Source organism: Macrosteles quadrilineatus, unplaced genomic scaffold (assembly GCF_028750875.1).
Source record: "Macrosteles quadrilineatus isolate MER2022 unplaced genomic scaffold, UCM_ALF_1.0 Scaffold_6__1_contigs__length_79288215, whole genome shotgun sequence".
Lineage (NCBI taxonomy): Eukaryota > Metazoa > Arthropoda > Insecta > Hemiptera > Cicadellidae > Macrosteles > Macrosteles quadrilineatus.
In genome coordinates this window covers 54,549,876-54,564,670 of record NW_026542599.1, presented here as the reverse complement: position 1 = coordinate 54,564,670, position 14,795 = coordinate 54,549,876, and the positions used below count along the sequence as shown (strand labels likewise).

The window sequence follows — 14,795 nt, the reverse complement described above, 5'->3', positions numbered from 1 at the left end:
ATATAGTTCCGTATGTTTTTGTAATTTGAAGTGGTTTCCGTGCCTAAAGAAAATGCTTTAAAGGTATTTTCTTGTTTATTAAGATCGTAGGAAGGTTTTAAAAACGTTTAAAAGAAAAGTCCAGAAAGTTCAGAAATACCGAAACTATAAACACGAAATGACAGGCTAAATCGTAGTTATAATAGTCAATCAGCTGCTCATAGTATAATTATCTTTAAGTGTTGCCAACCTATTTCCAAGCGTACACGGATTACGTGCATAATAGAACCACGCTGTTTTGTGTTGTTTCGTTGGAATCCTGATGTGCGGCAAAGTATAAACCGTACGGCAAAGTATAAACCGTACGGCAAAGTATAAATATGCAGCAATTAGCAGCTTTCTGTACTATAAATAGTACAAGGAAGCCAACTTTGTCGGGTGACTGTAGGAAAAAGAAAGTTTCCTGTACAACTTCATGTTACAGTGTCATGTCCGATGACACCAAAAACATGTCAATCGGTTCAGTAGTTTCGGTGGAGTAATTGTCACAAAAAACCTGCTTGTGTATTAAATAAGTATATAGATAAGGAAAGGTAAACTACTACAGTAAACCTTCAATAGTTCGACACGGGTTGAGCTATTTTGTCAAGTTATTTAATGGTTACTGTTGTAATGAAAGTTGACTTGAACATTAAATTTATTTGTCATTTATTGTTGACTTGAGACTTAACTATTGAACAGTGAAATTGTTAAGCTTTTTTAGTAGGCTACCTATTTAATAAATTAGGGTTATTTCTTTATCGTTCTTACTTTCCTGCATATTAAACTTCATTTACTCCCTATAGTTCAACATCGATATCCCTTAGAACTATCAAGGTTTCACTGTATTACTTAAGTCCAATCCAATTATCATTCTTCATACAGTTTATTGAACCAATAATACACAATAACACTTCATTTTGGAATGTTATATACACATATACAAGCCGTGAATCATTATCTCAGTGGTAGTAAATAGTAAACAAACCAAATCGACAAAATAAACAGTTAAAACAAAACAGTCAAAAAATATATTTATAATTTTTACATTTGATCATTCAACAAATAGACTAAGATCCGTTTGAAAAGAGATTTTTCTAATAAAACTATTGCTCTAAAATTGAAAGGTTTAGCGTATGATTGCACACGGGTAATCTAATTTATACAATATATATTTTTATTCAACAATTATAATTTCATCACATTAAACTAACAAACCGTAACTCTATTAACAACGTTGAGTTTAAATATTTATATAATGTCAACTTATCTGAATTATGTTTTTTAAACATACACTAACAATCCTTACAGTTAAAGAGCTCGCTAAGATGAACGATTATAAACCCATGACAAATGACGGACACCAATAGCTGGATGAACATGATTTTATACGCTTAATCATACACATAGCCACAGAAATGTATTTATTGCAACTTATAACAGGGCAGTGTTATGCAACCTGTGCATTAATATTAAGATTTTTCCTTACGCACATTATGGTAACTTGATACTATAGCAATTGCAAAATTTCCAGCATCAAGCCTACGACTATCTCGTGGCCTGAATGTTATAATGGCACCAACCAAAAAGAGAAAATATTAGAATCTTGTCAATTGATTCAAGACACGTTACAAATGAAAACTCAATTCTTTTGTTACTTTAAGTGAAAAAAATACCATGCAGTGGATAAGCGCATACCATAAAATTCACCTTATGTGAAACATCCCATTTTAGAAACTGACTCTCAAATATATCGGATATAATTTATCAAAACAGTTTAAACAACGGTATTTCTTTACAAATTTGTGCTTTAAAAAAACCAGCTACAATAACCTTGGATGATCATGTATCCCCTCTGAGAAGCTTAACCTTTTTATTATCATCAAAGACTACACAGATGAATACTGGAAGTGGCTAATAATTAAATCACTACTCTACATAATATACAATTAACTTCTGATCTTGGAACACTTAACATTACTTCCGTTCATCTGACTGCACTCTAGACATAAAGGGAAGATAAACAATTGATACAAATTTTTAAAAACTTTCAAGATTTGTACTTAACAAAAATATTGTAATTTTAGAACTTTCCTTGGGATAGAAGGCTTAGGAAAGAGTCTCGTCTTGGCACATGAAACAAAAAAGTTTACACAGTAAGGAAGGAATATTTTTCCCGACCACCATGGGCTTGAATACATTTCTTTCCAACTCAAACTTTCCTTTGCTGAAAACACTGTCAATGATAGTAAAATATTCTTGTTTTTGTGCCTAATTGGACTCTTTCCTGTTCATGTAACCCTGCTATATAGATCGTGTCAATTAGAGTGGCCAGCGGGATGTGCAAGAACCCTTCCCCCACCACTATCGCTTTTTTCGTACAGTCTTCTGAACAATTGATTGCCTTAGGATTAATTGTAATATCCCAGGAATCTAGTAGTGACTCTCAGTGTTATTGGGAGCCTTTCCCTCATTCCCCACACAAGGCATCCGAATTGACACGATTTATAATCTAAAAATTCTTAAAACCTAGGACCTTGTGCCATAAGTTATACACTTAGGAATTTGTTATAAAGAAATATTGACCAGCCAAGACTCAAAATTATTTTACACCAAAGGAATGTGAGGGTAGCAAATAATTCACAAATGTACAAGTTCGAGGGGTAAGTCAGACGCCCGAATGTCCAATCCCGTTCCAACTCCGACTAAGGGGCAGGTAGTCAGCTGTTTATACAGACGCCTTTGTATCGATCATGTCTATGTTGATCTTGTAATAGACGTAAGGGTAGTAGTCTGCTTGGCCGAAACCCAGGCCGGGAATATCCACACTCTGAAATGAAAGTGCAAGTGTCATCAGAAGCAGTTGCATAGTTTAGGCCTTTATCTTTGATAAATGGTGTGACGTAGACTTTCCATTTCCATGTTAAAGCACAGAGAAGTAAGATACAGACAAAACAAGCTTATGGGACAACCATGCGCTTTTAGTTGTGGTATGTTGGGGCAGAAATGTACTTGTACAGAGCAAGGAAGAGCCTCAACAGCAATGGCCACATAGCATTGTTGTACGGCAGTTGTAATGCACAGGGTCTTCGCTGTAGTGTGTGATGGTGAGGGGGAAAAGGAGAGCGGAAGGGGACGATGAATAGAATTTTGTCTATAAACCAGCGACTAGTGCTAGACACCACTTAAGTGTACCATTGAACGTATCCTCTGTATTTTACTTCTCTGTGGTTAAAGTTGTAGCCAGTTTTAGAGTAAAGATAAACATAGATGAATAATTGAGCCACCGACAGTTGCCTGAAGTCAATCACCAATACCTGTTGAATACGGAAAATGTAACCCAGCCAAATTGAAAGGAAAACTTTTCTTAAGCCACATTATCTTTTATGCCATATCTAAGTATAAGGATTGAAAATTGAAACTCGAGAACAACAATTTTTTTAAAAATCTTCGGCAGTAGCGCACAATATAGGCTTTTTCAACTGGATTCAATTTAGAAAATTGGCTACTGCTGGTCCATATAGATGGGATGTTTTATTCAGAATCAAAAAGTCAATGTCTACATTTAGGCTTACCCAGATATGAAATTATTGCAAAGCTAAATAAGAATAAAAATAAAACATAGTAATTTGTCTGTTTTAATTGTCTGTTAATTTTAATTTAAGATGTCAAAATCCTCCTTTATTCACTAAAACTTTAAAGGGGGGGGGGGCTACCTGAAATCCACTGGTTGAGCTCCACCTGAAACTAAATATTGTAGGAAAACTAACCTTGAAAACGTTAAAGATGAGTTACTTTACGTTATTACTAAGCATTTACCTAAGAGTTTTTAAAACCCATTAAGATCTGCTACTTACATCTTGTGCAGCCTGTCCTCCCTGCTGAGCGCTTGAGTCCAAGTGATAATAGAGTTGCTGTAAAGTATCTCTCAACTTCTTAGTGTTCTTCTTGTTGGGATGCAGCAGCATCGCTTGGAAGTTCACGGGCAAGCCGTATCTGTCAGAAATATTTCATAACAAACAGTTCAGGACAGTCAAGAAATCTCTAACTATTTTGAGATGTGGAGGCAATTGTATTTTGATCGAAATATGAATGGAAGATGTGTGCGGAATGATTGAGGTTACTTATGTGGCTTTGTTACTAAAATAATGTTTGGAAAAGTTTTGGTTTTGAGATTTGATCGACGAGTTTCAAGATTTCAAAGTTTCAAAATTGAAGATTTTGGCAGTTTTTTAAATTTAAAAACTGCTGACATTTTTGTTATATTATTTGTTAGTAGGGATGGATGAGATTGGATTTTTAATTCAAGACGAGACAAGACGGGATTATATTATTTCTCATAAAATTTCGAGATGGGATTTCCCTTCTTATAACGGGAGAAGCACGTTCGACATTTTAACCTAATTTTGTAACATTTTTAAGTACGGTACCTACTGATTTATGACATTGATAAAAACATCAGTAGGCCTATAAAAAAACAAATATTAATAAAGCATATGGCCTAACCTTATAAAAAATAACTTCAGCATAGGAAACATGGGGATATCAGTTGGGATATAGTTAAACTTTGAAAAATTCAAAATTTATCAGCCTAAGGGTCTTACTAGTTAAGCAGGCCTATCAAGTAACAATATTTTAGTCTTGTATTATTTTTAGAATGATCCGTCAAATTAATTGAACACAAACCAACTCACCTTAAAACTGACTCGACAAACACCCTCAGGGCTTTGATGTGGATCCAAGCACAGAAGCATTCACTGAAGTTCACTTTGAGCCATCTCACCAAGGGACCCTGAAAAATTGGCATTTCTTTCAATATTAAATTAAAAATTCTCCTGCACTCGGTTCTTCACATTGATAATAATGAATTAACGGTTTCTAAGGTTCAAAATGGTGAAATAAAAAAGACAAAATGTTGGCATTTCAAACTGATAAATGTAAAAATCATATTTCAAACTTACAAACTGTTTTTTCTTGTCTGTAACGAGTTTGGTGATTTCATTCTTGCCAGCAGCGAGCTCCTCTTCATTGTAGGTGAATTCACGAACAACAAACCTAGGAAATTACAAAATACTTTAATTTTATGATTGCCACAAGGTGTACTTTGAATATATTTAGCGCAGAGTAGAGTGAAAAATTTAACTGGAACACAAAACGTAATACAGCATAACACAGATAACATGTTTGTGAACCTCATGTGTCAGCCCTTGGACTCCCAAGTTTCCTCAAGTAAGCTAGCTGAACTTAACCCAACAAAGTTATGCCTAGTACATACTTGTACCTAATACAACCTTTTACTAGGCACTAACTTAAAAAAAGGTCAAACAATTCATTATCAAGCCCTTTGAACAAATTTTAAACTTTTTATATAATACAACCTATGTCTCCATCAATAATTGAGGCTATAGGCCAACGCTACTATAACACTAATATCATCAGCTACTACAGAGTGTTTTCTTGAACATACTAACTTTTTTTCTCGAGCGTGATGTTTGAACTCGTCGACGACTTTCTTGAACAGTGTGACGGTGAACAGGCCGTAGTCATTATCCTGACTGACCAGCTGACTAGACCGGGGCACAATCATGTCGGTCAGCTTCTCGTAAAGGTGGTTCCAGTCGTTAAACATGGGTCTGGTAAAAAACGTAAGTTAGACAAACGGTACAAATAACTAAAATCAATATGTGGCATTGCTATTCAAGATACTAATACTGAGTGTGATCAGTGGTCTGATAATACATTTCAAAAAAGGTGAAAAGAGTCCCTCGACTAAAAAAGTAATTTTTCTGTTTATCTTTTGCCTTCTGTTGCTGGTGGACACTAGGCCTGCAAGTAGTTAGACAGTAAGTAGATAGTGGTGTAGTGGGAATGGCGTTCCCACTCTGCTTTTCCATAAAACCTAAAGTTAGGAATAATGGTTCCCACAGTGGAAATTTTACATCACTGCCTACAGGAGGTCATCAACTAATTTAAATTTACAAATTGTCTAATAGCATTTTGCCTACACTTTAAAAAGTCTCCCATGGGACAACACGTTGTGTGTTTTATGTAGCTTCTGTAGTTCTATGGCCTGGCTAACCTAACATAACCTGTACTTCTAGGGTGAGCGCTACCCATCATCCTACGAATATAAATTGTTCAATAAATAAATCAATTAAAAAGTCAGACAGTAATTATGGCTATTGAATTTAGGCTCTCGGATACGGAGCTATGAGAAGTAAATGCATCATAGTAAGCGGCCATCATAGTAAAGGCTCGTTACAAATATGTAAGGCTACTTACTTTGGGACCACAACCAACAGAGTGGTCAAGTATTCAGAGTCCAAAATAAAATGCTCCTTCTTCACAAGATCAGCCAAGTTACGTGTGAGAAGACTGCCACTGAAATTATATTGAAACAAGATTTAAAAGTTTGATTTAAAATTTATGATATCACATGAATAATAATTATAGATATTCCCATTGCACCCTAAAATAATCTAGATATATATTTATTGTATAAATGTTATTCCTACAACAAACAACCTCTTCGGTTCAGCTTAGTATCATTTAATTGGATCAGGTATATGGCTTTAAAATACAGTTAAATGCCCTAATTTAGTTGTTATAAGCTTATCTCCTTCTATTACAACTATCACACAACATGTGAGGCACACTTTTTTATAATCTATACTTGCATTTAAGTAGTTGTAAGTGAAAGTTTTCTTAACTTAATTTTACCGAATCTTGAAATAACTCTGTAAAATTTAACTTGTGTGGACATCAAGCATATAACTTGTGCGGACATCAAGCAGACAACAAAAATGTTATCCACACAGTGCGACACAGACTATAACTTAACAAAAAACTCACAAACCCTTTGAATGTAGCAGCAATTTTTCAAAGCCAAAACGGGCTGAACTGAAGGAGAAATTAGATTGCTTATTTCCCTATCAAAGCTAACCTACAACTACAATGCCTACTAGGTTATGTCGATTAAGTATTCAAATGCTTTCAAAAACAAAATGCCAAAGGAAAGAAATTACTTTAGAAACTCACGTTTGCTTCTTCTCCATGTTCTGCAGATTGCTCTTCAGATTGTTGTAAGCCGTAGACTTGGTCTTGAGGTCTGCGTCTATCTGGCCGACCTGCTTGCTGATGATATCTGCGATGTTGCGCAACGACTGCTTGATCGGATACTTGGCCATATCCCACTGGAACCGAGTGATGTAGCTCGGCAAATCCGCTACAAACAGAAATTGTTGTAAGTTATCAAGGAAAATTGTGTGTGGCTGGTCTCCAACCAGCAATGTTCGGCTTACTAACTCAGTAACTCAAGATGCTACCACCGAGCTAATGGGTGGACAGGATAGTGACAACAGTTATATTTGAGAGATGACTGCACTAAGGGGGCTCGGCCGATTTTAGGGTAAAAATTTTAGATTTTTATTTTTTGTGTTATTTTTGTTTTAAATTTCATTAGCTTTAAAACGGAATATTACTTTTTTTAATATGTTGTATATTTTTGGAGTTATGGGCAATTTACCAAATCATTACACACGCATTTCCACTCTATTTTACGCTTATAATAGGCCTACTCCAGCACTTTTTACTGTACGTCTTTTAGGTAAGTAGAAGTAATTTAGTTTTCTATGTTGGTAGCCCTGTTTACTGCAGACAATCAGCAGTTGTTTTCAGCTATCAGAATGTTTGTTGATGTTGTGATGTGGTTATGTTTACAAATATTGTGAAGCTCATTGTTTGAGTTGTGAATAACTTATGTTTTAGTTTTTGAGTGGTGAATACGTTTTTTTTAGTTTTTAATTTGCTATTGATTCTGAGTGACAATGCCAAGACTAAAAGTAAAAAAGTGGAAACATCAATTCTATGGAGTCCAAAAACAGAACATATCACTAAGTTCTGATGATTGTCCTAGACCATCTACTTCTACTTCGTCTGACTCTAGGCCTAGCTCTGATGAGGAAGTAACTGAAGGGAAATCAAGTGCCTCAAAAAGAAAAGTACATTCGAACTTGGGTATTTATGATAAGTATGCTGATGATGATAAATGTAATGACATTATTAATCTCAATAGGCTAGAAAACCTCTTGGAAAATATCGCTGTATGTGGAAAGTGCGGTGGGTCACTATCAATTTTGACAAGTGATAGGCTTGGCCTAAGTGTTACGGTAATAATTAAGTGTAATAGTTGTAAGTATGAGGTATCTGCCAAAAACAATGAACATTTGGGTGGTGGAAGGATGGAGGTAAATGTAAGATCGGTGTATGCGTTCCGATGTATAGGGAAGGGGGAACAGGCGGCGAAAACAGTATGTGCCGTTATGAATTTACCTAGGCCTATAACGTTTAAACGCTATAATAAGCTTCTTTGTTCTGCTGCAAAGGAAGTCTGCACTGAATCAATGGTCAAAGCTGCAGAGGAGAGTGTAGTCGAAAATGATGGGGATTCAGATATTACGGCTATTTTTGACGGTTCATGGCAGCGTCGCGGCCATCAATCCCTGAATGGTGTTGTATCAGCAATCGCTGCTAATACAGGCAAAGTTGTAGATGTAAGAATTTTGAGCAAGTTTTGTAGGTGTAAGAAAAGAGTTGAATATGAGCATGACATGGACAGATGTGAAGCCAATTATAATGGTTCAAGTGGAAATATGGAGGTGGCAGGTGTCGTAGATATGTTTTTAGAATCGCAACGCACAAGAGGGGTAAGGTATAAACATTATCTTGGAGATGGAGATAGTGCAGCTTTTCCAACTGTACAGAAAGAAAACCCATATGGACCAGAATGCCAAGTTGAGAAGTTGGAATGTGTTGGGCATATGAGGAAAAGAATGGGGACCCGGCTTAGAAACTTGAAAACCTCGATGGGTAAAAATATACTTGAAGATGGAAAAACTATCGGAGGCCGCGGTCGGCTTACAAATGTTATTATTGATGAGATACAGACTTATTATGGTTTAGCCATCCAAAGGAACACAGACAGTTTAGATAAAATGAAGCAAGCTGTGTGGTCAACCTACTTTCATCTAATGTCATCTAACGAATCACCCGCTCATGGTTTGTGTCCAAAAGGAAGCGATACATGGTGTAAATACCACAAAGCAATGGCTGAAGGTAACCCCTATGACCATAAAGCCCACACTCACCTGCCTAAGTCAGTCATGATGGCAATCAAACCCATATTCAAAGACTTGTCAAACGACCAGCTGTTGAGACGGTGTCTTCATGGAGGGACGCAAAATCCTAGCGAGTCGCTAAATAACGTGATATGGTCGCGCGTTCCCAAGACAACTTTTGTAATGAAGACTACCTTAAACCTTGGAGTATATGAAGCCATAGGAAGTTACAATATGGGAAACATAGTAAAGTGCTTGATTTTAGAAAAATGTGGTGTAGTTCCTGGTTCTAAGTGTGTGCGGGAAATGAGAAAACAGGACGAGATTAGGATTAAAAAAGCCGAGAAAAGTCTTCAAGAAATAGAAAAGAAATGCCGGAAAGCTCTCGCCATTGCTAAGAAGAGGTTGGAGGATGAGTATGAAGCCATGGAAGATCCAGACAACCCATCATATGGTGCTGGAATGCATTAAAGGTAGGTTTGTTTTACTTTATTAGTTTAGGCCTACTAATAAGCTGTTTCTTTGCGTTTCCCCGGAAACGTGTTTTTTTTACCTTAAGGAACATTTTTCTCAGGAACTATAAAAGATATCAAGTTATTTTTTTTTTGTTTTCTTCCTCATGCCACAAAGAATTAAATAAGTTGATAGTTTTCAAAAATATTAAAAGTAACATTTTCAAATATATGCACAAAATTAAATTTAACGTAATTATTTTTACAAAATTTTGAAAAAAATCATAAAAATAAATTCCTACAGATTAAGTAAAAGATTTCAACTTAAATTATGCTTCAAAGTATGAGTAAAAAGATAAAAAAAATTGTAAGATTCTATCTTTATTAGTATTTGAGAAAAATGTTCCTAAAAAGCGCATATTTAACATGGGGAAGATAGGACCGGCCGACCCCCCCTAAGGTAATTTGGATTGAACGGCTGGAGGATGACTGTGGTGAAGACTTACGGACATGGATGGTATTAAAATGTATATAAACAGAGGTGAATGTCGCAAACGGATCAGGTGATGCTATGGAGCCAATGCATTTAATTTAAAATTGTATATTTTACTGTTACATGGTGTGATGCGCACATAGGAATTGGACCAACAATTGATATTGTCTGTTTCAATGTACTGCTCAATCTGTGACTTTCAAAAGCTATGGTGGTTGATAACCTTTTAAAACTTATCCTAAACCTAGAGAATTTCATTGTAAAACTTTTTTAATAAGGAATTTGGTCGGCATTCCAAATCAAACATAAATTACAAGTTCTTCCACAAGCCTGCAGTATAAAGGGGTGTAAATTAGATTTATATTTGTATAACAAAGACTCTCTACGGTGTGTATTTTTTTAAGATGACTGGGGAATGAATGGTAAATGGATGTTAGCTTTGTTTTGACTAACAGCTGTTTCTTCAGCCAAAAGCATTTATTAAAAGCCCAAAGATCTAAGACAGCTGGATCCAGTTTCCAACCGACAATACAATACTGTCTTTTCTCAAGATCAACCCAGCTACCTTCTAGTTAATAGGCAAGCAATGTAACCAACTCGTCTACCCAACCGTGTGTAAAGGTAAAACACTGTATGTTGAGCCTACCATTGTTGGCAGTAAGATTCTCATGCAGCTTGTCTCTGTTATCCTCCAGCACTTCTCCCAGATAGTTGGCAACCTTGTGGGTTACTTGGTCCACGTAATTGTCCAGTTTTCCAAGATCATCGGATAATCCTACAAGCTGGTCAAGTGTACCAACCTGTAAAACGAAAATGTGTGACTAGAACATTTTTTTAAATTTTTGAATTGCCCGCCGCATGAGAGATAAGGTCAGTGGTATGTTCTTAGTCTGCAAGAAAGATATCGGCTGCAAGGACATCAGTGAAGGTAAAGGACTGAAATTGGTTTAGTTTGAGAAGGAATGTAAATATGTCCATTTCAGAAGGAATTGTGTTTTTGGTGGGTACCCAGACTTGTCACAAAATAAAACGGTTTTCACAGTAATTTTTACACTCCCTAACCCATTTCCACATTTTACCTTCACTCACATTACATTAGGGCCCTAACCTTCAGCCATCTGGCGATGAACGTCGTCATCGGATAAGTTTTTTCTGGTCAAAAAACTTATCACTGACCTTATCTTGCAGAAGGTGAGAGATTCAATCATAAACAAAAATTTCTAAACTTGCAGTAAAGCATAGGCCTACACATCAGCTACAGAGCTGCAAATGGTACCATTCTGCTCAATTCTGTAGGTAAGTAATTGTTTTCCAAGGGAGTCCATGGAGGCTAACGGCCATCTTGAATTTGCCTGCCATAAGAGCAAAGTTAATTTACACAGCAGCTGAAGAGTTATTTCAGTTTACCATCTCATAATAATTGTTCAAATAGGTACCAAAGTGATTTACTTTAAATATCTACGGCACTATGAGATTATAAATTGTCTTTGTAGTTTTTTAATTTTTTATGAGTAAGAAATTCTAGGCTCCAAGGACTCTTAACACCAAGTTTAAGAGTTCTTCACTTTTTAACTTGAGTTATTTTCTATAATTTCATGTCAGTCACTTAGTTTTGTTTTTATGTTGAACGAGGAAAATAATCTTATAGGCCTAGGCATATCTTTGTTCTAACGTCTTGTTAAATATACACAGATGCCAATAGGCTGACGACTAAGACTGACCTACAAGGCCAAAATCCCTGACATATAATATTCATACTTAGAACCCATCTAACTAAAGAACCCGTCATAACTTACTACAATGCCCTCTGCATAGGTTGGGAAATATTAACTTAATATGTTCGCTACGTCGCTACCCACATGTTAAAAAATTACATAAATACCGGGTGTGTCTGAAAAAGAACTCCCTAGTTTTGATTTATTTATTTATTGTGCAATAAGTTACAATACTGAAACATTAAATGAAAGGTAATTAAATCAAAGTTAAGGTGTATTAAATAGTCAAATAAAATAGATAAAATATAACAAATTATAAATAAAATAAAATAATATTAAGTGATTAGTGTGTAAATTAAAATAATCAGGTGCATTACCTGATTTAACGCCTAAAATTGCACTGCACAGTAGTAACGGAATTTGTTTCCACTAACCAAATAACAAATTGTGCTTTCTGCTGCGGATTAGCCACTGCACTGACAGCGCTGAGCACTGGATACCGTGTGTGGCAAAACTACGCTCAAGGTCAAACAGGTGTAACAAACTTATTGCCAACATACAAACTAAAACTTACAGAGCACCAACTCTACAGCACCAAAGGATCATTACTCATCCATTTAATACTATCATGAGATATTTTCAAAGCTCGGGAGTTCTTTCTCGGACACCCTGTATAGACCAACTGTCCCACCTATGTGCCACAACAACTTCACCACAGACGGCCGTCCCAATTGTGCGCTGCTCGGGTCAATCCAATAGACCTACGTACCACATGTGTGCCAGTGTCCCTGGCTTATTTTGAAATACATCTCAGATCGTATCGGTCCATTTCTATGCCTTGAAATTTTATATCCGTCTTTAGGGCCATATATGAGACACATATGGTATGCTTGGTCGCCGGAGTTGATGATTGGTAAGTTGGTACAGTACACCTGTTTACGTTTTTATTGTATTTGCTCCCACATGCTGAAACATAGCTGTAGGCCTACCACGTGTTTCTCAGTAAAGTTGAAGTTATGCTGTGTGTATGTTTGTTCTCAACAGTTGTGTTTTTTAGTAGGTTCTTACAGCGTTGGATTTATGGCACAAAAATATGTGACAATCGGTCCATGGTAAAATTTTATCATAGGTACACTTTTGCTAAAGACCGACGGCTCACATACCTATACTGTTTTTTAAATTCGTCAAAAATATGTAAATAAAAGCAATTTAGTAGAAGTAAAAGTTTGTTGTAAGCAAGAATATTGCATATCAATTGATTAAATTTTTTATTAAAGGTTTTTATTTCCGGTCTGAGCTAAGTTACGGACCAATTTACTACCTACAGTCTATCAGTGATGTCCAATATTAGGGTCGGTCATTTTGATTGCTCTACCAGCGCATATAAGCGCCAATCGGTAGTGAAGGTTTTAAACTAAAAAAACGAGACACAGGCCTAACTATTAAGATTTTTGTGTTTTTTTCTGCCAACCTTTAAGTCCGGGATGTGGAACTTGTAGTTGGTAGACAAGCTGTTCTGCTTGCTGGTTACACTGTTTAATGTTTCCCAGGTTTGTTGGCAGGTCTTGTCACCCGGGGCCGAAATGAGCCAATACTCCGTCATGGTCACTAGAAATTGTTGTAATATAAATAAGGGAAATAAAGAATATCATTAATATAATTATTTTAAATAATTTTAGTTGGGTTAATATTGCCAAGCATGGAAGGCTAGCTAGCTAGTAAAAGGTTGTTATTGCCTTTGTTAAAATGTAAGTTAAGAATCGTCATACCCCTAACTTAAGGCGGCACAGATAGGATAAAATCCAATCAGCCTGCATTTATCTTAGTAGCTACCGTACTTAACAAGATGTGGTTGAACTGGTTTGATATAATTTTCAACTCATAGGCTATAAGCTATTATTCATCACAACAGAGCCATCTACGTTTTTACTAATCCAGTTAAAGGCACTCTTTTACTTACTTTTAGAAGAAAGCATTAGGCTACCTACACAACCAGAACAAAGATTGCTTCTTAGTTGAAATGGATGTTTCCAGGAAGAGATAAAACATTTAACAGTAACAGAAGCCTACATTTAGATAAGTTACATGTTAAATGTTAGAACAACATGATAACTTATACTTAGGCCTGCTGGGCCCTAAGTAAATGTATTTTCTTAAAGATGGTGTTAACTAGGCTTTTAACAAATGGACCGACATAATAGGATAGTCGCTCATCTAGATTTAATTTGATAAATTTAAGATACACAGATAAGTAGGGTGTATAACTAATTTGACAAACAACACAATTTTAGGATCAACAAACCTTGGAACAGCCATTGTGAGGCTGATTAAATTTTACTAACATTTGCTTGTATTTATACAGCAGGTAGACTAAACGATTAATAGTAGGCTAGGCCTAAAGCCAAAAACAAGGCTTCTCTGTTTGACATCTTGGTCTAGGCCTAGTAAAAATTATAAGAATATTGATTATAGACCTCGTATTTTATAAGAGTGGCGATCACGTATCTGCTTTACATAAATCGTAAGCCAAAAGAGCAATTATTAAGATAAAACTAAGATTTTACCCATTTTAAAAGGGTTTGGCTTGGAAGTAGGTTAAAGTGATAACTTAATTGTAGGCTGGTTTTGTGGTTAAAAATAAAATATACACTTCTAGAATTACCTGGAAATGTAGCTGTAGAGGGTACCAAAGTTATTTAATGTTAAAGGTGATAATTTGGCGGATTTAATAAAACAACAGATCAACAAACTTCAATAGGAGGGCTGAGATCAAGACCTTGCCATTACTTTTCACGTGATTCGAAGAGCTGTCTGGTGGTGACAATAAGCACGAATCAGCTGACTTTGTTTGACATTTGACTTTTACTGATGGCCAACATGTTTTCTCATAGATTATCATATATGTAATACATATAATTATGTATAATACTTTAAGGAAATTATTGTTAAAGACTCCATTGACTTTGGGTCACAGAGCATAGAATAAATATTTATTCCATGC

General features: G+C 35.7%; 1 protein-coding gene across 1 annotated transcript; it reads right to left on the bottom strand.

The window, feature by feature from the left end:
- Positions 1 to 885: 885 nt before the first annotated feature.
- Positions 886 to 14,595, bottom strand: LOC128996307 (V-type proton ATPase subunit C). Its single transcript, XM_054421548.1, has 10 exons — positions 14,457 to 14,595; positions 13,266 to 13,402; positions 10,726 to 10,879; positions 7,057 to 7,243; positions 6,301 to 6,399; positions 5,490 to 5,651; positions 4,980 to 5,073; positions 4,713 to 4,810; positions 3,876 to 4,014; positions 886 to 2,848 (listed from the first exon to the last, which is right to left on the bottom strand). The coding sequence occupies exons 2-10, from the start codon at positions 13,395 to 13,397 to the stop codon at positions 2,747 to 2,749; spliced, it is 1,167 nt and encodes a 388-aa protein (XP_054277523.1). The 5' UTR covers positions 13,398 to 13,402; positions 14,457 to 14,595; the 3' UTR covers positions 886 to 2,746.
- Between the last annotated feature and the right edge of the window lie 200 nt (positions 14,596 to 14,795).